The 27,416-nt window shown below is 36.7% G+C and overlaps 3 protein-coding genes across 5 annotated transcripts; 2 read left to right on the top strand and 1 right to left on the bottom strand.

The window, feature by feature from the left end:
* The first annotated feature begins 8,321 nt into the window (after positions 1 to 8,321).
* LOC140790406 (agmatine coumaroyltransferase-2-like) lies at positions 8,322 to 10,621 on the top strand. The gene is made up of 2 exons (XM_073140482.1): positions 8,322 to 10,356; positions 10,466 to 10,621. Exons 1-2 carry the CDS (start codon positions 9,027 to 9,029, stop codon positions 10,516 to 10,518), a joined length of 1,383 nt encoding a protein of 460 aa, XP_072996583.1. The 5' UTR covers positions 8,322 to 9,026; the 3' UTR covers positions 10,519 to 10,621.
* A 1,703-nt stretch (positions 10,622 to 12,324) lies between these two features.
* On the top strand, positions 12,325 to 23,045 carry LOC140797056 (chloride channel protein CLC-d). 3 transcript variants are annotated; one of them, XM_073150355.1, is made up of 23 exons: positions 12,325 to 12,788; positions 12,869 to 12,941; positions 13,940 to 14,161; positions 14,238 to 14,284; positions 14,358 to 14,456; positions 14,939 to 15,013; positions 15,943 to 16,031; positions 17,073 to 17,213; positions 17,299 to 17,369; positions 17,511 to 17,590; positions 17,693 to 17,842; positions 17,969 to 18,028; positions 18,111 to 18,185; positions 20,210 to 20,361; positions 20,654 to 20,789; positions 20,874 to 21,005; positions 21,092 to 21,169; positions 21,253 to 21,308; positions 21,390 to 21,470; positions 21,558 to 21,714; positions 21,818 to 21,919; positions 22,105 to 22,151; positions 22,657 to 23,045. In XM_073150355.1, the coding sequence occupies exons 1-23, from the start codon at positions 12,594 to 12,596 to the stop codon at positions 22,733 to 22,735; spliced, it is 2,397 nt and encodes a 798-aa protein (XP_073006456.1). In that variant the 5' UTR covers positions 12,325 to 12,593; the 3' UTR covers positions 22,736 to 23,045. The 3 variants fall into 3 exon arrangements, with proteins under 3 accessions (XP_073006456.1, XP_073006441.1, XP_073006449.1); XM_073150340.1 differs by lacking the exon at positions 22,657 to 23,045 and adding an exon at positions 22,261 to 22,598 and having other exon boundaries at positions 22,105 to 22,146; XM_073150348.1 differs by lacking the exon at positions 22,657 to 23,045 and adding an exon at positions 22,261 to 22,598.
* Positions 23,046 to 24,840: 1,795 nt separating this feature from the next.
* On the bottom strand, positions 24,841 to 27,406 carry LOC140781238 (dolichyl-diphosphooligosaccharide--protein glycosyltransferase subunit 4A-like). Its single transcript, XM_073127148.1, has 2 exons — positions 27,342 to 27,406; positions 24,841 to 25,157 (listed from the first exon to the last, which is right to left on the bottom strand). The coding sequence occupies exon 2, from the start codon at positions 25,155 to 25,157 to the stop codon at positions 25,029 to 25,031; it is 129 nt and encodes a 42-aa protein (XP_072983249.1). The 5' UTR covers positions 27,342 to 27,406; the 3' UTR covers positions 24,841 to 25,028.
* Between the last annotated feature and the right edge of the window lie 10 nt (positions 27,407 to 27,416).

The raw sequence follows: 27,416 nt of genomic DNA, 5'->3' as shown, positions 1-27,416 counted from the left end.
GCCTTTAAATATGTGGAAGACAACCTCATTATGATTTTATCGAATGAATCATTGAGTTAACCTACCTTCTCCCTCCTTGCTCAAACTCTAGCTTTGTGCCACCTCGTTGCCGGTTATCCCTAGCCTCCTTCGATTGTCAGACTCTTTCTCTTTCTTAGGATACCGACCATCTTGTTCCTCCTCTTCACCCAACAGCATTTCATGCAAACCCTACCTAAAACCACATCCACTCCATCTCCACCTTCATCACCATCACCCATTATCAACACCTCTACCGTAACTTTGGCTATTTTCGCCTTAGCTACAGACCAAATTTGCGAAGGGCATAAATACGAAAAACGTAGATCAAGAAGATACATAACGAACCCATCTAGTTTTGTAATTTTCTGATTATGAACGAATATCTGACGAATATTCTCGTTTGATTGCGTAGACTGTCTTCCTATACACGAACGCAAACCGGTAGCTGAGATTGGGTCACAACAAAGGGTGGAAGAAACGAAAAACGAAAATAAATAAATAAAAACTTTGCCATAGTAAAAGAGAGGAGAAAAAACTACAGTGAAGAAAAGAGAAGAGAGAGAAAAATAAAATGAAAAAATCACATAGTCGAGGTCGTCGGAGTTGGATCTACGTCGATGGAGTTTGCTTGAGCTGAATTTCTGCATCGGAGAAGCAATAGCTACGGTAGGGAGAGAAAAAGAGAGAAATAGTGAAAGAGAGAGAAAGAGAAATAGTGAAAGAGGATCGGCCGATCCCGCCCAATCAATTGATTGGGATCGGGGTGGATCGGGATAGGCCTTTCCTTCGAACAGGCAATATTAGATGTGGTATAGGATTTGTATGTATTTAAAATTAGAAGAGGAAAAATTTACTGCAGTTTTTTCATGATGGAAGTAGGTTAAGAGGGGCAGGGAAAAAGGTGATTTGAGAAGAAACAAATATATAAGGTGTTCTCTTTGAAAATTCTAATTGAAGGGGGTAGAATATCAATGTGGCATCTGAGATCATAGATGTTGAAGATATTACTTAAAAGGCGTCAGATATTTGTTGGGACTAATTCTTTTAATAATCATTTATCAATAAAATGTCAAACAAATGGAACCCAAGAGGAATTGACACATGAGTTTCATCCAATCGATTTAACTTTAAAGAATTTAGATATAGCTTTCAAGAATTTCAAATGAGATGCAACTCTGTAAAAAATTATAGAGGACAAAGAGATAGTTGAAAGAAATATCCAAACCAATAGTGCTATCTTCAATTCCTCTTCTACATGTGAGATTTGTGGTCAGAGAAGAAAAAGGTAAAGTCACGCCCTTGAAGAAGAAGAAAGAAAGAGGAAGAAGAAGATAAAGGCATATTAGATATTTTGCTTGAAAATGGATTGACCTCGATGGAAGGCATCTACATTGACGGTGTTAGTTTTAACTTAACCCAGGGCGTGTTCTACAAATATTTTGTATTAATATAGGGTGATTTACAAATATGAAAAGTGTAGGGTGTTAAGCATAACTACACGAAAAGGTATGGTGCTAAATGCAAAGTTTCAATTTGATTTGGTTGAGGTCATAAAGGCTAGTTGGAAGAGAAGATTGATTTTGGATGTTATGGATTTGTGGGCTGCCAAACTGTTCATCTCATCCAATGCTAATTCCCCGAAACATGATAATGATTTTATTGTAGTGATATAGGTGTTAAATGATGAAGTGCTCGCATGGCTAAGAATGATGGAAGGACAAGCTGACAAAGTCCACAATGGGGAACTTCTTTAGAGGATCAAAATTTTCAAGAGGAAGGGGAATTAGTATGATTGCATAAGGCAGAAATAGGCCAAATTGCAGACTAAGGGCGAATGGTTTTTAGACATTTAAAAAAGGAACTTCAGCCTTGGTTTAATACCCTTAAAGAGTTCCAAGATGATAACAAGAAGAGATGGATGGACCGAGAGGGTGATCTAGTAGCACAAGCAGCTAGAGCAAGAACACTTGAAGAATGAAGGTCGAAGGATCTAGTTTGAGTTCCAATAATCTTTTAAAGTATCTTGTAGAAGTTTATCATCTGTTTGATTAATTAGAAATAATCATGGGATTTGTTTTGGAATTACTTAGGAGTTGGGAAGACATTGCGGAAAATGCCAACATATAAGTGAAATAGTAGAAAGGAATGTATAGTGTTTGGCTGAATTTGAAAGAGGAAGGGGGTCATAGGAATATTACAAAGTAGTTTGGGAGAGTATCAATTAAGTAAGTTGATGGGAAAGTCTTGGAATGCTAGAGCTGTCAAGACAATGGGTTAAAGAGATATGGTGACAAGTGAACAAACAGATTTTCTTGTTTGGCATCAATTTGATCTGAACTATGACTTAAACTATAGGATTGTTATCTAAACTCATGATGCCACTATATTGGCCGTTGATTTATCTTTGGGATATCTTTCTGCCATATCATTAATTTGTCACAGCAAACTACCTCCTTGGACTAGGCTTCCTGTATCTCCTTCGTCAGAAAGTTACTGCTTCCAGCGCCCGAGGAGCAGGGGTTAATTGTTTTCTCCTAGACATTACTGCTGTGGCTCATGGCTTTTTAACCCTCATGGAGTTTCCAGAAAGGCCTACACCCTTGAGACTTACAACTAATTGGAGCTCCCATTCCCTCAGAATTTCTTTAAATTGCCAATCTGATCAGATCTTCTCTGATTACCAGTTTGCTGCTACCTTCTGCTGTATGGCCCATGTCTGAATCATGAATATGATCCTCCTTTAGATCTAGTTATCGACCAAGAAATTTCAAACAGACTGCAGTTCTATGTTGAGTGTTTTGATCTGGATTAGTGACTTCTCTTTGCTCCTGGATCCTTGATTTTATCCTAACGTGATTGAGCTTCAATCATGATCTTTCCATGAAATATATTAGACAAGAGCATAATTTTTCACTTTCTTGACTGTGATCTTCAGATGATATTTCCATGAAATATACATGCTTTAATCCTAACCTAATTTTGAATTGCCTTGACCTTTGTTGAAGCATATCCAGTATATATTTAATCTATTAGACTTTTTCTTTGTTGATCTTAATTGTCATAATGAAATTTTGAAAATTGTCAAAGCAATGATGACTATGATGATCTAAAATCTAGTTTTATGATAGTTTCTCAGGAATCTTCTTTGTGATTTTATCCCATAAACCAAACATCATTTACTAACTCCAAAACTTTGAATTTTTCTTTATTGTTTTGGGATATTCCCGCTTTTTCTGTTGTTCTGAATCTTTACCTTTATATGTTACCACAAATCAAGGATGAGTGTCACAACTTCATAATAAGTTACTTGTGAATCCTCTAAGCAACTTTATCTTATAAATCATTACTCAATTTATGAAATCCATTACCTTGATGTTCTTTTGACTTTTGTGTATACATAAGAACGTGATATGTGATTGTTATTATGTTCTATTACTTGTTGATCCCAATCTAGTTTTCAATTATTTTTAGATTGTCAATCTGTCTTATCAAAATTCAATTCTTGTACTGTTGTGCGCTAGGGTAATCTTGTAGTGTTTCTCAAATATTTAACCTGTGCCCTGGGGTAATCTATAGTTTTGACTTCTGTCAGATCTTAATATTTGAATTTCTTTTTCATTTTTTTTCAATTACATTCAGGATACAAGTATCATGAGAGTTTTCATAATTTTGTATTATACCATTGGTTCTCATCGTGTGACTACCCCATTTTCCAAGTGAAGTCCTAAATCTTGATATTCCGAAAAAACTTTTATTCTGTACTATCATGAGTCTGAATATGCTGATAATTTCTGACATTATGCTGATCTCTCTTGAATCTATAAACCTTAAAGATTCAAATTTGGAAATAAACAATTCCTATCTCGGTTTTTAACACTTGTCAAATGAGATTACGTTGGAATTTTCTATCCTTCTCAATATAATCTAGATAATTAAATGTGCTGCTCTAAACCTTTAGAAAACTAAAATTTAATATTACGTTAGATAATCAGTTGACTTAAATTTAAGTTTTAAATTGTTAGGCAAATGATAATATATATCATATTTTTAGCATAGTGCAATATGACACCTGTCTAGTTTATTTGATTTGCAATATTTTTGCGATAAAACTTTAACATTTTGCATCTAACATGAAACATTGACTTTATCACTAGTTTTCTTTGGGTTCGATGAATTGTCAATTGACGTCAGCCTATTTGGTTATTATATTTAGGACTAGATTTCGAATAGACTTGGTTTGATCAAAATCTCAACAGAAAGATATCTTCCACAAGTAGATGGAAGTGTGGAGGTTCTGAGATAAGAAAAGATAGGAATAGGATAAAGGTGGAAATTTATTTGGAATAAATAATGGTGTTATTCTTATTTCTCTTTTAGTGTTTGATTAGAAAAATAGAAGAGATTTTTACATAATTGTCAATTTGTCATTGAAAAATTCTAAAATATCATAATTGTCTTACATGTTTTAAAATATTATAATTAGCACCGAAATTATTGTGCGCTTTCAAATATATCACTTCATTAGTTAAATCTGACTAAATAATTAAAAAAACAATTTAGATTAAAAAGATCATTTTATCCTTGCATTTATTATTCAAATTAGTTAAAAGCTATTGAATATTATTCCCAATATCTCAGTACATTGAAATATATCTTTTTATGTGAGATAAAATTATTGATAAATATTTTACACTCTAAAGCTTAAAAAATAAACTTAAAGAGGAAGAGAGGGTATTCTAGTTATTTACGTTTTTATAAATTTAATAATAATTTATTAGGAATATTATGTTAAAAATTAATCATAATGACAATTTGTTTGAGTCAAAAGATTTTAAAGAATGTTGCGGCAATTATGATATTTGAAAGGTTTTACTGGCAATTAAAAATCTCAAAATAAAAATAAGATATAATAAGTACGGGGGGCATGAAACCTTTAATAAGGTCTGAGTTATCACGGCTTTATTTCATATCCCACAAATTTCATGCCGGATATCAAACAGGGATAGGCAATAGTGTTCGGAATTGTGTCCTGATCTCTTCAATGGCTTTTACCTGCATGTCATGTGTAATAGGAGCTTTTCATTTCCTACATAGTTAGCAAAATAATTTGAAAAATAGGTGAGTGGTAAATCTTTTTGGAAGAAGGCATAGTTATGTTTGATAGTCTGGTAGGTAGAAAGCCAGTCGCTTTATTTTGGAGTGTTTCTTTAGGACATTTTGTAGTGGCGTACAAGGGACGATCGGAAAATCGTTTTTCTACGTATCTCCATGGATCGTGTCAATAACCAAATCAAGTTTATAAAATAGAAGAGTGACTGAAACATTTGGACCATTGTTTCGTCCTGAACACCAAATTGAGCCACCGAATGACAACATCTTGAAACAGCTAGTGATCCGAGACTTTCTTACGAGCCTACTGGACATAATTTACAATTGACTGGATCAGCACGAGTAAGAGACAATTTAGATAATAAACCTGAAGACGTCAAATGCAGAGGACAGAGATCAGCAGGTACGTTAGACAAACCTTATCATGAAGAAGACTATGAGTGGCTATCCTCGAACGAGGCTCGATAAGTTTTACAGCTCCACCATGCAAAACTTTACAACTAATTTAGAGGTCCAAGAAAACCTTATCCAAATCTAACAGGATAATACTGTTGACGTCTGGTGTCTTCTCCTGATTTCCATAAAACTGGCCTCCGCAGCGAAGTTACTCGGTTGTAAGAGAGATAGATCGAAGAGGCAAATGGACAGCAAGAGACAGCAGATGGGGAGAAATCTAGCTGTATTAGAAACAAATATAGATAGGAAATGCTCCCCAGCGGAAGAGCACCCTAAGGTAGTCCAAGCTCAAGAGCCTGCTAAAGGAAAGAGAGTTCCACTTTGGTGCAGTGGAGGAGAAGTGGCCAAGGTTGTGCATGCAGAGCCATGGAGCCCAGGGGCTAGGAACGAGCAGGAGATGCTTAGCTTCCATCTCCATAGGTTTTAGCTTTCGTATGTATGTATCCCTCCAACTAAAGCCTGTTTTGCCAGTTTTTCTACTCTTCACTGTTTAAGTGCGCTTCACTGGGAGCAGCAATTTGAATGTGGTTGGGCATTTGGAAACTATATGTGTAGAATTTAAGCCTGCGAATACTAATACTGATCTTCCATTGAGAGGTTTATAATATACGGATGAATTAGATTGTCAGCTGCATGTCGCACGAGATTGAATCTTTAAAAGTGGGCTCTGATATCAATTTGGTGGGTATGAATTTCACTAAGAAATGAAAAAGATCATGTATTCTCTTATCATTTGCGATTGTGCTATCTCTGAATACAGAGCGAAAATATATAGCCTTACTACCCTAGTATTCGATAAATCAGTGTTCATCAAGAGTAATCGCCCACATTCATACATCCAACTGTTCCTCAAAAGTAAATGTACAAAAGTCCGTTCACTTGTGGAGAATAAGTCTCCTTATTTTAGAGTAAGTCTTATTATTCTGGTATAATAACTAAATAATATTTTACTTTATTTTAAATATACAAATTCAACATTCTTTCTCATTTTATTTCATACAACTTTCTAAAATTATTTATTAATAATTTAATATTTTTATTATACTTTTTGAGATGACAACATATAATTGTTAGTCATGTTAACTACAATTACTATCTCCTCTCTAAAGACAGTCTCGCATATTTGCACAGGGCAGAGTATTATCCCGCATAGTGTGAGATTAGTACGGGATTATAACCATATATACTCGCGCAAATGCGGGGTACTATCCAGCATAACTTAGTATTATGCAGAGAAAATTTTAAGTTATTATTTCCTCCCGACTCGAGGATATTTTCATCATTTGGTTTAAAATATCACTAATTTTTAATACTTTCATATCAACTTTATGTCACATTAAATATAATTATTACTCCTTATATTAGTATTAAATTAATATTATAATAATTTATACTAGCATTAATTCTCTTTTTTAATATTAAAAATTAGAATAGTTATACTTATTCCACCTTATTACACAGCAAGTGGCCACCGCCTTAATTACTACCTCAGCTATGTGATGTCCCGCGGAGCATACAGCCAAGGGAGATAGCACCCTTCCCTACTAAATGAAGACACGAAGGTGGCCATCCAGCTGGGCTGGTTGCAGGGAAGTTGAATGGTTGGATGTTGCTTTTGGAGTGGGACTCAACTCCTGCTGCCTTAGGTCATCCTAGCTAGAGGCCTGGGCAGTCAGATCGGGCCTCAGGCTTGCTAAGGACAAATAAGCTCAGGCTTGCTAAGAAAATCCTGCGTAAAGAAACTAGTTGTCCATGGCATCTTAAGTCTGACGTCTCAGAATGTTTGTCTCTTGCTTCTCTTTTTGATGTTGTAAAGTTTACACGTCTATACAGGAGAAGAATATCTTGCTGCTGACTGGCCATCAAAGAGTTGTTCGGCCCAAAGCCCACCCATGTAGCTCTAATAGAGGCCGCTTACCTTTTTCTCCAACATAGTGATTAGTCACATACCACACTCTCCTCCTATCTTCTCATCCTACTGTTAGAGCCTTCGCTAATCGCTGCTCCCTCCAACTTGTCAAATGAGCAAGTGCAAGATGATAGTTTTACCATGTCAAAAGGGGGATCAAGTGGTCATAACTTGAAGATAAGGGATTACGGCCAAGGATGTTTGACTTAGATTAGGGACCATATTGGGTTTGACTTAGATTAGGGACCATATTGGGTTAGATTAGGGCAGTAGGCTATGCAAAATTGCTTAGGCTTTGTTCACATCTAGAATAGGGAGGAATAGGAATAGCAAAACCTAATTTGTTATTCCTAAAATGATGATTTTATTCTACTAATAGTTATTCTTATGTTTACTTATATTCTGGAATAAGAGTGTAATGATTATATTTGATGTGATATAAAGCGAGTCGTAAAGAAAAAAAATTATTAAAATGCTCTTCGATTTGATTTAAAATAGATTGATGGTATAGATAGTAAATAAATTAATATATTTTATGTATGTAATGCTTGAAGTAACGTATGCAATGCTAGAGTAATGCATTACATATGTAATACTGGGTTAAGTGATTACATATACAATATAAAGAGATAGATATACAATGTAATGGAATGCAATGTTACAGAAATAAATATGCAATGGTTGAATACAATGAAAAGAAGATAAATATGTAATATAATATAATTTAAATGTATTTTAATTTTATAAAATATTAATTTATTGATATTTGTATTTTAAGTTTATAAAATATTAAATTATTAATAGTTTATACTGTTTAAATTAAATTTTATTATTTAGTATAAATAAAATAATATGATAAGAGATAGAAAGAAAGTAAAGACAAGTAATAAATTATGATAAGATATTGATAAGATGTTTGATAACAACAAGAGATGAGTAATAAATTAAGCTACGTGGACAACGCACTGGACCTCCGAAATGCCAGTTAGTCTCCTAATAAATAATCAATTAATTACTTTTCTTTCCTATCCATGTAATCATCTCATTAAGTTTGTTTGGTTAGGACATCGCAGCCACCAAAATTTGACTATATCCTGTAAGTTGAGCCGTAGTTGTAGATTACGTATCCCAGAGGCAAAGGGATGAATTAGTGGTCATGGCTGTATATGATTACAGCGCATGAATAATATGCCCCCATTTATTTCTACCCTTTTTTTGTTAATGGTCAAGGTCAATCAAAATGGAGCAACAAGTCCATAGTCGGCCAATATATTATAAGACTTCTTTGTTATCCACTGTATATATCAAGCATCCCTGGTCTCTCTTTACAGCGGTTCTGCCAAAAATAATATAATATTCTTCTAGCATGCTCCTACTAACTTTGAACAAGTAAATACAAGTAGTAGCATCCCTCTCTATTTAAGCTCTTATGTGTTCATCCTTCTCAATTGCAAAAACCTAAACCAAGACCATTAGTTAGTTCCTCCATTTCAATTCTCAAACTCTCTTGCCGACCATTTTAATAAAAAGAATGGAAGTGAGAGTGCACGTGTCCAAGATGGTCAAACCTTTATACGAAGGCATGAATCCCCTCCTCGCTAATATTCATCACATTCCCCTGAGCCCATTCGATCGAATCACCGACGATGCTTACATGGCCAACCTCTTCGCCTACCGCCCGCCGACCCCTCCCAACTCCGCGATGGAGGCCAGCCTGGCGAAGACGCTGGCTGCCTACCGGGAGTGGGCCGGGCAGCTCGGGGAGGATGACAAGGGCAACCCAGTCATCCTCCTTAGTGACAAGGGGGTGCGGTTCGTCGAGGCGACGGTGGATGACACGTACGATAAGGCCATGCCGCTCGAGCCGTCGCCGTCGTGGCTCAACCTCCACCCTTGCCCTAACGGCGTCGAGGAGCTATTCCAGGTTCAGCTGACTCGGTTCGGCTGTGGAACCCTCGTGGTAGGTTTCTCCATGTACCACCGCGTCGCCGACGGGCCTGCCACCCTCAGCTTCCTCGTCGCATGGTGCCGTGAATGCAGTGGCATCGGCGTCGTCGGGCCGCTCCCCTTGCACGATCGCGCCGCTTTCTTTACCCCTCGCGAGCCGGCAAAGATCGAGTACGAGCACCGAGGGGTGGAACTCACGTCCGAAAAATTCATCAACATCACGCAACAGTACTCCTTGCATGGAAATGTAGCTACTCACAGAGCACATTTCAGTAGGGAGTTCGTGGACAAGCTGAAAGATATGGCCTTCTCTGAGAGTATCAATCATAAATATAGCACATTCGAGTGCTTAGTGGCTCATCTATGGAGGACGGTGACGAAGGCAAGAAGACTCCCTGGGAAAGAGACGACCCACATTCGTATCTCCGTCGATGGGCGTACGAGGATGGTCCGGCCGCGAGTGCCGAAGGAATATTTCGGCAACCTGATGATGTGGGCCTACCCTCAGACCAAGGTGAGGGAGCTCACTGGCTGGCCGCTAAACTACACGGCGGAGCTCATCCATCGCGAGGTCGCGAAGGTGGACGATAGATATTTTAAGTCCTTCATAGATTTTGCGAACTCAGAGATGGCGGCGGGCCTCGTCCCGACAGTGGACCCCGACGAGTGGGTGCTGACGCCGAACATGTCCGTCGATAGCTGGCTGCGGTTTCCGATACGCGAGATGGATTTCGGCGGGGGGAGGCCGTTCTACTTTATCCCGTCCTATTACCCTGTGGAAGGGCAGCTCTGGTTAGTTCCTTCTTTCATGGATGGAGATCATGGGGGCATCGATGCCTACGTCTCATTGTTTGAGGACGATCTTGAAATCTTCAAGCAAATATGTCACTCTCTGGACAACGACGATGATATGGGTGAGTGTTGCATGCATGCATGCATGCATGCAGCCGTTCTAAAAATATTTTCTAATCTTAATTTTCGTGTTCTTGGTGTTTAACTAATCTCCTACTCCATTTGTAACAGGACATTTCTACAAATGGAACCAGCACAACGATACGCCTATGGCTAGGCTTTAGTTAAGTACGTGCGTCCTTAATTAAACAGAACTTAATTACGAATAGAAAAGAACCAATGAAAGCATTAAACTAAAAGTGTCTGTATTATTAATTTTTGGAGAATGGCTAGGATCATTGGATCAGTTTGATATTGTTATAATATTCCATCTAATAAAAGCTCGCTGTTATGTTCTCTGGATTCATCAATTAATTATTTTAATGCTGCTTGTAAGAGGAGAGCTCATTGCTTCTTGTTCTCTCGCTCGTTTTGTATACAGTTTGATGTGTATCTTTAATTTCAAACCATAGACGAACATAAATAATTTTGACCAAAACTATTAGAATTAATATTAGTCTATATTATTACGTGCCGGCATGCGTGACTCTTGGCAATATCTGCAGGTGTCCTTGCGTTATAGTTAGATATACTCTACCGAGTGGGATAAGATCAATTCTGAAAGAGAGACCCTTAATTGGATGTGCAGCAGTAATTATGTGTTATATAATATATGGGTAAAATAATAATTTTGAGATTATTATCAAATTAAATTTTAAACTGGTATAGAATAAAATGAAAGAGAATAATAAATTAGTATACTAAAAAAATTAAATTGTTATTTAGTTACTATATGAGAACAGGAAAAAAGTTAATTCTTATTTCATAGTGAATGCGGCTTATTTATCCTTTATGCAAGGCAAAACCCCTGTTACTAAAACTATTGTAATGAAAGTTTGAGAACGATACAATTTGATGAACTCAAACAAACAAGTAAACTTAATATATGCATGCATCCTTAATTAGAACAGAACTTTTGAATTAAAAAAAAATGCCAATGGAAATACTAAATTAAGATTGACTTGTATTAATGACGTTAGAAGACTCACGTTGTTGCTTCAAGACTTAGATCAATTGACGCATTTTCAATTAATTAATAAGTACCTTCTTTTCCACGCTAGAAATGAAAGGTAACTAATGAGTAACAGGAAACTTAATATTACAATTCAATTCGACTTCTGGAGATACACAGTCTCGGGCCTGAACAAAACTTAGTTCCAATTTATTATTACACCCTTTGTATTTCGTCCGAAAGAATTTCAAAATTTTACTTTCAAACAAATAAAATATATATTTTAAAAAGTTCCAAACTAATTCATATATTTACAATTAAAGTGAAAACATTAATTTTTTTTATCTAAATTAATTAAGAGTGTCCATAAAAATTTTAAAAATTAAATGAAGAGCTAAATTTCCTATATTTTTCATTTGTTTATATACAAAAGTATCATTATACTCGTATATAAGTATTTATTTCTCTTAAAAAATATACACATATTTTCTTCTCTTTCTTTTTTAGATTGTGCCAAATATATAGTAAATTTTATTAAATCTTAGTGTTTATGAAGTTGAATAGTTATATTATATCTAAAAATAAGAGAGATATAGATTAAAAAATCAGATAAAAAACTCTCTATTTTGCATAATAAATACGACGAGTATTTTGGTCATTTAGACGTGCTCCATTAATTTTGATAGAAAAATTGAGAGTTTCATTTTAGTCGTAAATATAAGAACTAATTTAATATTTTTTAAAATACAAAAAAATAATATAATTTTAGATATAAATATAGAATGATAAAATATATTTAACTCTAGATCTTTCTTTTATCACGGCCATGTCGACGACGATGGATAAGGCCGCCTATGTTTAGCTTAGGGTCCGCCAAATTTTATAGGCCCAAATTTCTTTTCTTTGAAGCGGCGAAAGTGGATGTACAAATCAGAAGCATCAATCTATTAGTATTAATTCTTCCACCAGACACGTGGCATGGAGCACCATCTACGCCGCGCCCACTTTCCCCTCTCCTCATGTCGGGCGCCGTAACCCGTGAGGCCGAACTCGTGGCTCCGATCCCGGAACCAACTAGTACTAGTAATTGCCACCCTTCAACTCACCATTTAGTAGTAGTCTGCCTTTCCAACGCAAGTCTTCTCCTCTTCTCGTCGATGCCCTCCTCCGATATCAGTCCAGCTTAGATCCTGTCGTAATCATTCCGTCCGAGTCGATCGCCTCGGATCTGAGCATCTGATTCGAACCATGCTTTCGAATCACCTACAGAACGGGATCGAGACGGCGAAGCTAGTCTGGTCTCGAATTCCGAGCTCGGAGGACGTTGGGGCGGGGGCGGAGGAGGAGGAGGAGGAGGAAGGGTTGTTCGCGAGGAGAAGCGATGGTGGCGTGGAGAGCCTCGACTACGAGGTGATCGAGAATTTCGCGTACCGGGAATACCAGGTCGAGATCTCTAGGTTTCGTTTAAATTTATTGGGTTTGGAATAAGAGGACTAACTTCTCTGTTATTGTGATCCTTTCAGGCGAGGAGAGGAAAGCTATGGATTTCGTACTATGTCATAGTTAAGTGGTTTTTCGCGTTGCTGATTGGTATTGGTAAGAGATGTTTATCCTGTTTTGACAAATTGTAGAATTTAAGTCTTCTTTGAGTTTCTTTTTTTTTTTCCTTTTCTTTTTGGCTTGATCTATGTAATGTAAAGTTTGGAAATAATTTTATACTGCATACTACGTGTTAGTTCTGCAGGAAGGCTGGATTCATGTGATCCTTATCTATTCTGGTGTCTCACATTCTGTGAAAGCCCAAAGGGAAATTACGACACACTTACTTAGAAGTGGCCATATGTTAGATATGACCTGCCAAGATGTGATAGGGAAAATGATGGAGATCGTTTTTCAGGCGTACTTTATTCGAAAGTGATATAACTCTGTTAGTAGAGCTTTGCTGTTGCGATTGTTTTTATGATTATTGCTTTACAGTAATAATAATATCTTCATAGTTTATAGTTACTCGTCAAGGCTCACATCTATTAATTGGGGAGAGCATTACTTCTTTGTTGGGTTTTTTTTCTTAATGAAGAGAAGGCTTACAAGCTTGAAGATATGTCCTGTTCCGTAATCCACCAAGCAGGGTTATGTATGGGCTGTCTAGGTTGTAAGGGTGAATGATATTTTGTCATTAGTGCATAGGAGGCCTCAAGGTGTTATCCATGCTCTCAGCATGGTGCCATCTCTGTGGTGCTCTAAAAAGAGAACTACTACAGTCATGCCGGAAGTGTTGCTTGGTTGGTCTTGTGGCAATTAATATGTGGGCAGTTGTGGTGTAATAGCTAACGTGTCAAGTTTTGTAAGAAATCCCTTTCTGACATATATAATTTTATTAACTTCTATCTTGCCCCATTTTTGTTGAATTGTTCCTCTTGTTATCTTATATTTGCTTTGTTTTGGATGCATCTTGTTATCTTATATTTGCTTTTTTTTGGATGCATTAATATGTGGAGGGTAATGCTATAGTTTCTGAAATCCCCTTGTTTTCTTTTGCGTTAATATTTCTTGTCTCTAATTTTAATTGCAAGACTTTTACTTTTTATTATCAGGAACTGGATTTGCTGCTGTTTTCATCAATCTAGCTGTTGAAAACTTTTCTGGCTGGAAATATGCTGCAACCTTCTCTATAATACAACACTCATATTTTGCGGGCTTCTTGGTGTACATACTTTTCAATCTAGGTTTGGTCTTCTTTTCTGTGGTTATTGTCACAGAATTTGCTCCAGCTGCTGCAGGGTCTGGTATTCCAGAAATCAAAGGTTACTTAAATGGTAAGTGGTTGACAATTACTCTTGCTTCGTAAATTTTCTTTTTAACATAATTTTGATGAATTCTATTTGCATCCAGGGGTTGATACACATGGAATCCTTCTTTTCAGGACATTGGTTGGGAAGGTGCGTCTTTTATTACCCTTTCTCTAGCTAGTCTATTAGATCATGCTGAGGCGAGAGTACCTTCTATCAACAGATATTTGGAAGCATCGGCTCTGTTGGAGGTGGCCTTGCTCTAGGAAAAGAGGGCCCTCTGGTTCATACTGGTGCTTGTATTGCTTCTCTACTTGGGCAAGTATGTGCTGCATTGAGCTTTTGTTCCAGTGGGAAAATTAGTCCTTTTGAAATCCAAATAAAACTGATATCTTCACTATAGTATATTAGTAGGTTTACCTACGGACGCGTGCAAATAAATTCATAAGTTTTATCTTTGCAGTTTTTCTTTATTTAATATTTCTATAATATAATAAGTTAATAAAATACTTCTGTATTATAATAAGTGAGATATCATATCTGTCACAATCATTCTGGATGTTGCACATTTCCCTTTCCTCCTATGGAATGCTTCATAGAAATACTTTCTATCAGTGAATACTTGTAATTTTATTCCAAGGGTATTTATACGTACTTAACTACTTCTACCTTCATTGAGAAGCCTTTGTTTTGATGGATCTACACATTATTTTTATATTTTATACTGTTTGGAAGTTACAGGCTACATACTACTTCAAGCATCTGTATTTTAGCTTACAATAATTCTGATATGAATTCATGCAGGGTGGATCAGCAAAATACCATGTAAATTCCAGGTGGCTACGAATTTTTGAAAGCGATAGAGATCGACGTGACCTTGTGAGTTGGTTTGCATCCTGTGAATCTCTACATACATGATGCATAGCTTGATGCCTTGAGCTCCTACATTTCCCTGTGTACCACTTGCTTAAATTCAGGAAAAGTCAAACAATTGCTTTTGTAAACATGATCTGTAAAGTTTGTGACTAATATTATGTCCTGTCAATATTAATGTTCGTATTTGATTTCACTATACTTCATATTTGACTTCACTATACTTATGCAAAGAAAACTACTTTACTATTATCAGCCACTCAATCCTATTGAAAAAATGCACATGATTTATCGCAGCTATACTATGGGAAATTCCTTGTAGTGACAGCGTTTATACAAGTATCTTAGTCGAAAGAATTTTTATTACTAAGTTGGTTGTGCCACTCCGTGCCAAATGGCGTGGACTACACATAGAGTACCGCTGGTTCAGCGACAGATTATAAGGGAGATGCTATTAGCATTGTCTATTGTCAACCAACTCCAGGGAAGAAATCCCAAGTAATTTTTATCAAGGGTGGGAGTGCTGCTAAATTGAGGAGGTAAATAATGTGATAATATGGAAGGAAAGCCTTTAGATTCTGTTATCTAAGGTCAGCCACATTAATCCTTTTCCTCAATTCAGTTCCATTTAATACAAGATTCTCCATCAAATCAGTGGTCTTCTCTTACTATTTTCAATTCTGACACTTATCTTTCGCATGAGTTGTATATCTATGCGAAAGTGTTCTTTAGCTAAGAAGTATATAATAATCAAGCAACATGGTAGATATGAAATGTGATGTCTTTTATTTTTCTCATGTTTTCTTAGGTTCTTGTATCATTATTCTTTTTTTTGGTCCATCTCAGTAGCATATAACATCCCACATTGTTTCTATTTCTCACTAAATTTAACATATACATATACATATTCTTAACTCTGTCTAATGTTTGAAAAGGTAACTTGTGGATGTGCTGCTGGTGTTGCTGCTGCTTTTAGAGCTCCAGTTGGTGGTGTGCTCTTTGCCCTCGAAGAAGTTACATCTTGGTAAGGGCAGTACTTTTTCTTCCATTCTTTTATTTTCCTAGTACAAGAAACTTATTAAATTTCACACTTTCATGTCATATTGGAAGAAAAATTGTCCGAAGTTAATTCTATAAAATTACTAATGAGTCTAGATCAGTGAGCGGTTGCCTTCTAACTAAGTCACATTGTTTCTGTTGTTTGACTTGATATCCATATGACTGCTGAGACAACTTTCTTCTTTCTAATGCTTCTATAAAATCTGGTTTATTCTCTCACACTTTCTTCAAAACTTTTGCCACTGGTTTCACTATATTTTACTTGTACTCAAGATGTACTACAGCCAAATTTGTTTTATATCAAGTCTCACCCTTAGTGCCTCTTCTTATACATTCTTATGCAATGCAAGCATCAAGTAATTTCTTTTACATTATTTAATTTTCTTTTGAACAACTCTATTGTTTCTTTTCTGAAGGTAAGTATTTCACAAAAGAATCTTAAAGAATTGTCCCAGTTTATGGCAAGTGCTTGGAATAAATAACACAAGATATTTTATGTATCCTTATTTAAGAGCACATGCTTCATCGTCATCTTTTAAGTTCATATGAATCAGGTTTTTATGTTGTTTAGTAAAAATCCAAAATTGTTTACATAAGAGATCATTTTGTATATGGAACTCTTTGCTGACTCTAGGTACTGCAATAGAAAGTTTTTGATCTATACTCCTGTCACATTTCATAGTCATTGTGATTTGATATTTCTTTATCTTCTTTATTCCCATTCTACTTTAGGTGAGTACATCTCAAGCTTGGAGTTGAATTTGTCAACTAAAATATGCAAGTATGAAAAATCTAGTTCATTTCTTCCGTGGACTTTTTACTTCGCATCATACTATTTTTTTGATTGAGCTATGATGTTACTAGTAGCCAGATTTGTATAGCAAACTTTATGCTAGTGACCCAGTCAAATTGAAAAATTCATTTGATGGATCCTCTCTTATTACTCTGTTATTGGAAGATCAGCAGAAGGGTGGAAAATTTCTTAATGGTTGTTATGCTCTTGAAGGTGGAGAAGCCAGCTCATGTGGAGAGTTTTCTTTACTTCTGCTATTGTTGCTGTCGTGGTACGATCTGCAATGAGTTGGTGCAAAAGTGGGAAATGTGGTCATTTTGGTTCTGGTGGCTTCATTATCTGGGACATATCAGGGTTAGAATTCTGTAGTATTTGTTGTTGGTACATGCTAAATTCTCTTGTGAACTTTGTGATTTGATCTGCTTATTCATTCTTTAAGTGGTCAAGAAGACTACTCTTTTCAGGAATTATTGCCGATGGCAATTATTGGGGTTATTGGTGGTCTTCTTGGTAAGTGTTTAATCAAACATTTTCTTACCCCTACAGTGCTGCACACACACAGCAACACATAAAATACATGATGTCTTTCTGAGGATCACCATCTAGTTCTGGGGTTAATACTTAATACTGTTCTTTTCATCCCCTATTTAGGTGCCTTATTTAATCAGCTCACTCTTTATATTACGCATTGGCGCCGAACATATTTACATAAGAAAGGCAATAGAGTCAAGGTATGTCATGGGTTTGGTAGATATTAGTAATAGAATTTCTTTCATTCTTATCACTTATCAGTAGTGGAATTTTATACCTAAATATTTTCATCTATCTTTCAGATTTTGGAAGTATGCCTCATATCCTTGATTACCTCCATTATTTCCTTTGCACTACCACTTCTTAGGAAATGTAGTCCATGCCCTGATTCGGAAGCTAATCCTGGAATTGATTGTCCTCGCCCACCTGGGACTGATGGAAATTTTGTCAACGTGAGATCTCTGTGGAAATGTCAATTTATACCTGATTATTGAGTTATTAGTTCTTGATATTCTTTTGAGACATCTTTTGTTGCTGCACAATGTCTCCTTTATCTCACTCTTTTTGCGGATTTGCAGTTTTACTGTGCGAAGGATAAAGAGTACAATGATCTGGCTACCATTTTCTTCAATACACAGGTAAAATAATTTACTTATGGCTTGACTAATTCTTTTTCTTTCAAATTTTGCCCGCTCAAACTGTATGATATCCTTTTTGCAGGATGATGCAATACGCAATTTGTTCAGTGCAAAAACTTTTCATGAGTATAGTGCTCAGAGCCTTCTCACGTTCTTGGTAAGATTTTATTGTCTTGTCCAATAATAATGTGTACTTACAAATAAATGATTCAAAGTTAAGCTATTAAGGGAGCTTGTTTTCCAAGTATGTGTAGGATCTTTGTTTTTCTCATGCTTGTTCATGTTGTAGTTATTATCTTTTAAAGTCATCAGCTGAACTACATATATAAATTTTCACAAACATACAACTTTTTACCGCAAGTTTAAAGAAGTGTAAATGATTCGAGTTAAGCTTAATACTAGAATTCTCATGCTAGGTTTGTTAGCACTATAGCTTCGTGAAATTGAGCTCCAGCATGAAGTGTAATTCTACCTTCAAGATTAACTGCTGCTTAACTATATAAGTGAGATTGAACCATAAAGAGTAGCGAAGCTTTTACTTGCTCCAGGCTTTTAGCAAATCAGCCCTTGCTTTACTTGCCTGTTAACTGAGCATTGGAAATAGCTTTAAAGATGAGCTTAGTTGTCAAATGCAAATGGATGAAGCTGTTTGCAGGACGATCGTCTGAAATATGAATTTCCAGCTAATTTTCAGCATTTTGAGCATTTCCCCACAACCACGTGATCGAGACCCATACCGAGTTCCTCCTTATGATCGTAGTAGAGATTCATACCTCACACATGATCGAGACCTCTACCCTCCCTTCCCTTCTTATGGTTCCAGATCCAAAGGCGGAGGCAGTGACAGGTCCCACAGCTGCAGTAGAATAATCATTAGTGGATACAGCACCAACAACAGCAGCAGATCCAGAGGCAGTTCCAGTCCTTGTCGCAGCACAGTAGTTAGTAGGTGACTAAGACCAGAGGGAAAAGAGGAAGCAGATGAATATACTGACCGGCATGATATAGATCCATACCTAGGTAAAGAACGAGACCTATTAGTGAGGTCCATGTCAGTAATAGAAAGACCTGCCACAAAAGCATGCCCATGGAGCAGAAGTAGACCAAACCCCCGCTCTCTGCTATCCGGTCAGAGGCCATCAGCCATCCAGAATACTTCTTTGTTTGACGAGGAGCAATCCAGAGGGCTACACGAGGACTAGGCAATCAAGCTTTTCGAAACACCATAGTCTCCCCTCCGCAGCTCTCGAAGATCAGAAAGATAGAGTTTAAGACCAAAGGAATTTAATGGGTTAAAGATTAAAAAAACCCTTAGTTTTTCACAACAGCTCCAAAGTCCCTTCATCCAAGCAAGGATCGCACATTGACACATTGATATCCATTCAATTGAAACAATACTCAAAAGACGAGAAGCAACATGATACGTGTTTTGGATTTATGCAATTCACCTAATGGAGCTGTGCCAAGTAATGAGCGAGTTAGAAAAAATTCTCTTACCATCAACTCACCTAGTGGCTTGTATGATGCTAGGATCTGCCTAGACCAAGATAACTGCAAGTGCTGTTCCACTTAACTGGATAGCCCCTTTTAGTTAACACCCAACTTTTGGGGAACTGCACCTGTTGATATGAGGCCCAACGATATATATAAGTACAGAATAGGTCATAGTGTGGCCCCGAGGCCAGACTCCCTGTGAGTGCTTGCATTAACTTCTTCTATAAGTCATGCCTAAATGATTTTGGGAGCCGAATGAAGTCTTACTTTTATGAGATGGGATGGCCAACCAACATTTTGATCTAAACAATAGTTCTTCCATGCCTTTCAGGTCAAGTATCACATTATGCGACATCACTTATTTAGGTTTTGTCCACCTATTTTACTTTTCTATGTGGCCATAAAAATCTCCTCCAATGTGACTATACCTCTCTATTCCAGTTCAGTAATCTTTATATGTCTGTCTGCATTTTCCAAGAATTATAATCAATATGGTTAGGTACTTAGGTATTCCTACTTGATGTCCTTAACCAGCATTAAGCCTTAAAAAATTGAATCTGACATCTTACATAATAGTAATCACAGGACATTGTTAAATTAAGATAGTAACTAAATTAGCATGCTGCATTTAGAACATATACACATTTTTGGTCAAAGTCATTACTGAAATTTTCTTATGATTCACAGGTCATGTTTTATTCATTGGCTATTGTGACATTTGGAACTGCTGTTCCAGCTGGTCAATTTGTTCCTGGAATAATGATTGGATCAACTTACGGCCGTCTTGTTGGAATGTTTGTGGTTAAATTTTACAAGAAGTTAAATGTTGAGGAGGGAACGTGAGTCCTTAATCTGTTCCATTGTCTTTTAAAGATAATTAGATCAGTTTCCCAATCTATTTGATAACATGCCTATCTAGACTTCGTATTTGTCACTTTTATGCATCTCCAAATTTCCAGTTCAGTAGTATCGGATAGTTCAGACTTCAGAAGTTTCACAAAATTTGCTTTTCTTAAGAGAAATCCAGTCACATTATATTCTTGCCTCTCAAGTTAAATTAGGACAATTCTCAGTGCTTTTATGCTTAGTTTATATGGAGACATTTACACTCTAAATGTTGACTGTGTTCAGATATGCTCTTCTTGGTGCTGCTTCTTTTCTCGGTGGTTCCATGAGAATGACTGTTTCTTTGTGTGTCATTATGGTTGAGATTACAAACAACTTGAAACTCTTGCCATTGATTATGCTTGTTCTTCTCATATCAAAGGTATGTGTCTTTCACTCTTTTGTAACTACTTTCTTTTCAAATGAACACAGGAACTGTTTTAATTCCATTCATAACTTCATATAGGCTGTTGGTGACTTTTTCAATGAAGGGCTATATGAAGAACAAGCCCGATTGAGGGGCATTCCTTTACTTGAGTCTAGGCCAAAACAGTACATGCGTAGTATGACAGCGAAGGAGGCCTGCAAGAACCAAAAGGTTCTATTCTCGTTTAGCTGTTGAAGCTTACCTTGTTGTATAATATTAGCCTTTTATCTTAAGCAAGTTTTTATGTCATATTGAAGGTTGCCTGCTTCTCCCGCATTGTTAAAGTCGCAGATCTTGTTTCTGTTTTGCGAAGCAACAAGCACAATGGTTTCCCGGTGTGTCATTTCTCGTAGATTCCCATTTTGGCATTAATGACTTTACCGGGTTGTACAGTTATCTTATAGGATGTGTGATCCAGGTAGTAGATCATAAACCCAATGGAGACACACTTGTGATAGGTCTAATACTTCGTAGGTAGGTCTATCTACGTTCTACATTATATTTCTAGATACCTGTTTCAGTGACTTAAATATCTAACATGTGCTAGTTCTTCAGTCACTTATTGGTGCTTCTACAGTCTAAGGTAGATTTTCAGAATAGTCCCTTTCCTTCAGATCTCAGAGGTGTATCCAACAGGTCTGTCGGCTTCTCCTTTCAATTTTGCACTTTTTTTATATCTTTCTTTCTTGAGTTATTGATGGAATAGTTTCTTCCATACCATAGGCACAAGCTGAGTGATTTTGTGAAGCCTGCGACAAGCAAAGGGAAATCCATTGAGGAAATTTATCTGACAGGGGGTGAAATGGAAATGTACTTGGATCTTGCTCCTTTTCTAAACCCTTCTCCTTACATAGTACCAGAAGATATGTCTTTGGCAAAGGTGCATATTGTCATATTTTTATTTTCTCTAAATGATTTTACTTTTAGAATATGTGTATATTGCAAATCTAGATCTTTAATTTTCGTCTTTTTTCTTGTGACAGGTCTACAATCTTTTCCGCCAGTTAGGATTGAGGCATATATTTGTCGTCCCTCGAGCTTCTCGTGTTATAGGTTTGATAACAAGGAAAGATTTGTTAACTGAGGTAATTGATTTAATAAGCATCACCGTCCATTACAGTTATAAAGAGGCATGTAGAAAGATTATTACTTGAACTAATTAGCTTAATACTGTTATCATCAATCAGAACTAGGAGAAGGCTATTTTTCTTATTTTATTTCTTGAGTTTATTAATGTTTATGCAATTGAACATTACTTTTGCGGTTGCAGGAGAGTGAGAGTTCTGATACTGTGGAGCTCCAATCGACTAGTGTAAGGTCTTGATGCTGCTATACCCACATTATTTCTCCATCTTATATATTTTTTTCTTCTATGATTTCTGAATTCTGAGTTGGTCATCCTTTTCAACTATCTTGTAAACTCAAGTTGCCTGCTGTCACAAGGGAACGATTTTGCTACATATCATGCTCATTTCTCCACACGGTATTGTTGCACTTGCAGAAGCAATCCTTCATGAGTCATACTTATAGAAAATGAAGTAAAACTAAGAAACAAATTCCAGTCATGAACTAGTATTATATTACTAACCGCATGAAGTTTCTCTTGGAATAATGTACTTGTAACTTTTGTAATTTTATACTTTCGGGAACACAGAAGTAAGGGAACATAGAAGTGGGAGATGGATTTCTTGTGTATTCCATCTTTGTTTCTTTGTTATGAACCATAATTCTCTGATAGTAGTTCTATTTTCACTTCGTGCTGAAGCTTTTATTGTCTTCTCACTTGCATTGTCTGAGTTGCATGTCTTTTGCTGATGGGCAGAGCTCAACGGCTCAGTGAAAAGCTGGTCGGGCGAGACATACGTCCAGATCATCCTCTTCTTGACAATCTTCTGACATAACAGTAAATAGTTAGCACTTTATACGTCCTTAATTTTGGTGGTGAATCAATTCTTGCCATTGTATATGGGAGCACATTTCGTCATTCTGCTGCTTAATTTATACAATAGTAGCTGAACTGAAGAGGGGTGCTTTGGAGACCCAAATTATACGCACACCCAAATTTAGTTGAAAAGGGATAGACGATTGTAAGAATAAGTTTTTACGAGATACAATTGTAAGAAAATTTCAATTTGTGTATCGTGGCTTTTTTTTTTGTGTAATGAACACTGTTAAAATCAAATACCTCATTAATTCTCTTATTTGTTTTCATTTCTCTCTTTCTCTTGCTTTTATATTTTTTTTTTCTCTCCACGTTCCCCAGTTATTTCTTTGGAAGTGTCGCTGCTTTTGAATGTTAATGTATGGCTGAGTGGTGTAGACTACAGAATCTTTTCTTCTTCATCTCTCTTCTTTTTGGGCTGTAGACAGGACTCAATCAGTGAAAACTCAGAGTCACAAAACAGCCAGAATTAGGAAAAAAATGAGATAAGAGATGATTATCCTCTCTCCTTTTTGAACCTAGCGTAGCACCTGGGAGGCGCGCGCTCTCTGTTGGCAGGTCTGGTCTCTAATGACCCTCGGATCTGAATCCGCTTTCCCCCCTCCAGGATTGTGCCTCTTCTGCACCTTTCGACGATGATCCTATTGACTCAGGCAAATCTCTCAGATTCTGGGGTTGTCTATCTAGCCAAGAGATATTGACGAAATCGTCTACTAACTAAGCCAAGAGGCGGCACCTCAATTGTCTTATTACGACCTCCGGCTATGTTATTATTTGTGTGCAAGAGACTTAAGGTCTCTTATCCCAGTCCTTCTGGTGGTATGCCCATTGATCAATGGGCTTGGGTTAACTTAGAGGGAGCCTCCGAGGGTATCATCCAAACGGGGTCGCTTCTTCTTGTGCCCTCTCTCTCCTCCAATCAATCGTCAATCCCCTCACACCTTTCCCAAGCTCAATAGGGCTCTTTTCTCTGTGGGTGAGATGTTGTGTCCTTATTGCCTTGTGCTTGGTCCTCCCCTGTCTCACCTATTCAAGTTTGATAACATTTGGCTGGGGGCCCAGCTACTTTCTTTGTCCTTAAACTTTCAGTTCCTTGGACGCAGATCCTCTGCTAGTGCTCTTTCGAATTTCCGCAGCATCAAGGGAAGGAAGGCCGCCATCCTGGAGGGCATCTCCTCCGTGCTCAAGGGAAGGAGGCAAACGCACCCCTACTCTCTAACCTCACAACTATCTCCTCCTCCTTGTTCAAGATGGTATCCATCTTGCACATCATCAACCTCCACAAATCCTACCTGCATCTCTAGCTAGGGTATAAAGATACCTTGCTGTGGACTAGCCTTTTTGGATGGAAGGCTGGTCTATTTTTGGCACTTTACGAATCATGTGTTGGGACTGCTGTCTTAAGTGGTCTTTTGTCCTGTTCAATAATTTGCAACAATTCAAGACTACAACATGAACTAATTGTGTACCAGTATAGCAAAGTTGTGGGCAAATCTTGCAGCAAAGTTAGATGCTGAGGTATAAGCTTAGGTCAGTCGAGGGTTAAACAATAAACCAGTTCTTATTATGAAATATTCGAAATATTTGTCTGTTTCTTTGTCTGCAAAGTAGATGCTTAAAAAAATAAATAAATAAATAAATTATATATATATATATATATATATATATATATATATAACCACTGTTTCTTTGACCGAAATAGCAATTGCATCACATCACATATAATTTCTCATGAAAAAATTAGTGATGAGCAATTCCGTTGCAAGTCAATGTGTAATCAAGTTGGATATGAAATATTTGAATCTTTCATTATCTCTCTACGACTTAATTATTTTGATAGGAGATAGATTCATGGTAATTAGCCAGCCTAATGCTGCCTAGGAGATAAATACTCATGTCCCATGGGCTAAGATAAATTATCATATCTAACCGCTACATCATGTTGCAGCTCGATTGCAAAACCAACATATGCAGAAACGAAAGAAATTCATGAAAGAGAGGTAATAAAGAAATATAAACGATGCCAAGTAGAATTAAACCAAATAAATGAGCAGAGAGGAGGTGTGAGAAAAGACATTCCTCTGAAAAGTCCAGGAACAAATTAACTATTCAGATATAGCTAGAATTAAGTTCCAAACAACATAATCATCACTGAATTTGCATGTATCCTCACATCACCAAAATAATTAGTTAATCACTTTCTACTTGAGTCTGGCAAGTGAAAGAAATAAAAACAATTTCCTCTTACAAACTCATGATTGTAAGTGTTGGTTTCCTTCATACTTTGGATTTGTCATCACATAGTGATAAGCAATTACCAAAGTAAATATGAAGATGCCAAGAACATTGGCAACTAAACCCAAATCTTCATCGTCAATCATCTGCAAAGCAAATCAAAGCAAGAACGGAATCAGATATGATTAGGCTGCAGTTGTGCTGTGAAGAATACACAAAAACAGCTTGTGGATTTCCCACAATACAAGAAATTAAATATGCATAACAGATGCAGAAAGAACTAATCTAGATATGCGCATCTGGTTAAAAGGAAAGCTCAAAAACTAGGAAATCTGTGTGCACTGTTTATGCTTGTTAACAAGCTGAAGCTTCTAATTTCCAAATTCACATACTGGGACTCGTTTCTCAAAGTCAGCGTCATACTCTCTAGGGGTTGAACCACACTTTCTTCATTTTTCACATTTTGTATCTCCATGCAATTCGAATGAAACTCTCCTCTCAGTATGTGAACTTGGTTAACAGTAGAAGTGAATTAGTTACTAATTTCCCTCTCTTCTTTATTTTTTCAAAGCATAGTTTTCTTCAGATTTAATACTTCAATGGTAGCTGCCACATTTATGGCCACCAATACATATCAGAGATGAGCATAATCAGCAGAATCTGAGATGCTCGAGATTGTGGTGACCAACATTAGCATACTAATGAGGTATTAAGATTAACGAAAAGGAAAATAGGAAAGGAAAACAGAAAAGCTTTCCTAGTTTCCTAGATCACAACTAGTCAATTGTGCAATCCTAATTCATTAACTTTGTGAACAATCTTGAGAATTCAGTAAGTTACCAAATGCTTCGAAAATCATGCAGGAGGACATCACCAAGTAAGCCAACACACTTGATCCAACCATGAATCTGAGTAACCATAAATCCAATGTTTCACATATAAGAGAGAAACTTAATCCACAAACCTTCATGGCTACATGTCAGTGTGCAGCACAGACTACTGATCTAATGACCTTTAACCTAATCCAGAACAGTTCTCCCAGGACAGATAAAGCAGTGGCACCCTACATCCCATCCTACCTCTCCTATTATCGAGCATCTTTTCTGTGTTCTCAAAAATCTAATAATAAGTTCCTTTCTTCCCTAACATTCTTATTGTTATCTTATCTCATGATAATTTGACACCTCCCGTTCCCATAGGTTACATCAAGATGATAGATTGTCAAGTAGATAGTGATATGCATAGGAGATTCAATTTCAAGTTCATGATTCATATGACTGTAGAACAGTAGTTCTTAAGAAAGGGCATCACAGCAAAAGATTAAAAATATATCCAATTAAAACCATCAGCCTGTCAGATATCCAATTTTTTCTTTTGGTCCTTCTAGAAAATAATTTCTACATAACACTTTCTACTAAATGTTAAAACTTCTGTATTTCCTCCCAATGTCTTTTTCTCTGGTGGAAACCCTCAATAAAGTGAAAGAACTTCACCAGTGATCAAGAAAAGAGGTTTCCATCATTGGTTGTGTAATCATGACTCCGTGAGAAGGTATATACTCACAGTTGAAGCTCCTTTTAGAAACATTGTAAAACAGAAACAATTATGAGTGAACAAAAACATAATCTCGATTTGGAACTTACATAGTAAGTGCTCCCTAGTAACTCCACAATTTTGAAAATGGTGCATTTTCAACAGCCTACTTCTCTACGAAGCTCAACCAGGTAAAGCAGAGAGAGCAGATGAATGAATAGGCAGCATAATGCATAGCTCTTGAACCTAGCTTAAACTTAAATTAAATGCCACATTTTCCAACACATACTTTGCTTAGATTAAAAAAAAATACCTCTCTTTGGCCTTACTGTTAAATAGGAAAACTGAGTTGTTGTTTGTGATACATAATATCTATATCTCCATCCTAAGTTAAACTGAGAAAAATATCTCCAGTAAAAGACAGAAGCTCCCCTGGTAAATAAAGTCTTTCGCTTTATAGCCAATTAGTGCATCTTTCATCTACGATCTAAGCATAACAAAAACTACAGAAGTTTGAACTCCAAATCCTCCATGATCTTGTCCTCACCTATCAATAATACCCACTCACATGCTTCATCAACAAATCCTGTAAACTAAATCAATTTCCTCTAAGCCTAAATCAGAAACATTTCCAGCAATTTATTGCGACGAGAACTTCCATTCCATCAATTTTCGATCAAACAAATACAGATTTGGAGGTCAAACCATATCTCTCTCTACATAAAAGAACGCGAATGATCGACACAGCACATCAAACTACAGAACGAGATCGAAAAGATGAAACCCTAGAGGCTTACCTTCGCGTGCTTTCGCTTCGCTCCGTCCGGCCTTGCCTCGCCTAGCCACGTTTCAGTTATTATTATGGTAGTAAT

This window comes from Typha latifolia, chromosome 1 (assembly GCF_019914945.1).
Source record: "Typha latifolia isolate L0001 chromosome 1, TyphaL0001v2, whole genome shotgun sequence".
Lineage (NCBI taxonomy): Eukaryota > Viridiplantae > Streptophyta > Magnoliopsida > Poales > Typhaceae > Typha > Typha latifolia.
Note: the sequence above shows the minus strand (reverse complement) of the source record. Positions and strands in the feature narration are given on the sequence as shown.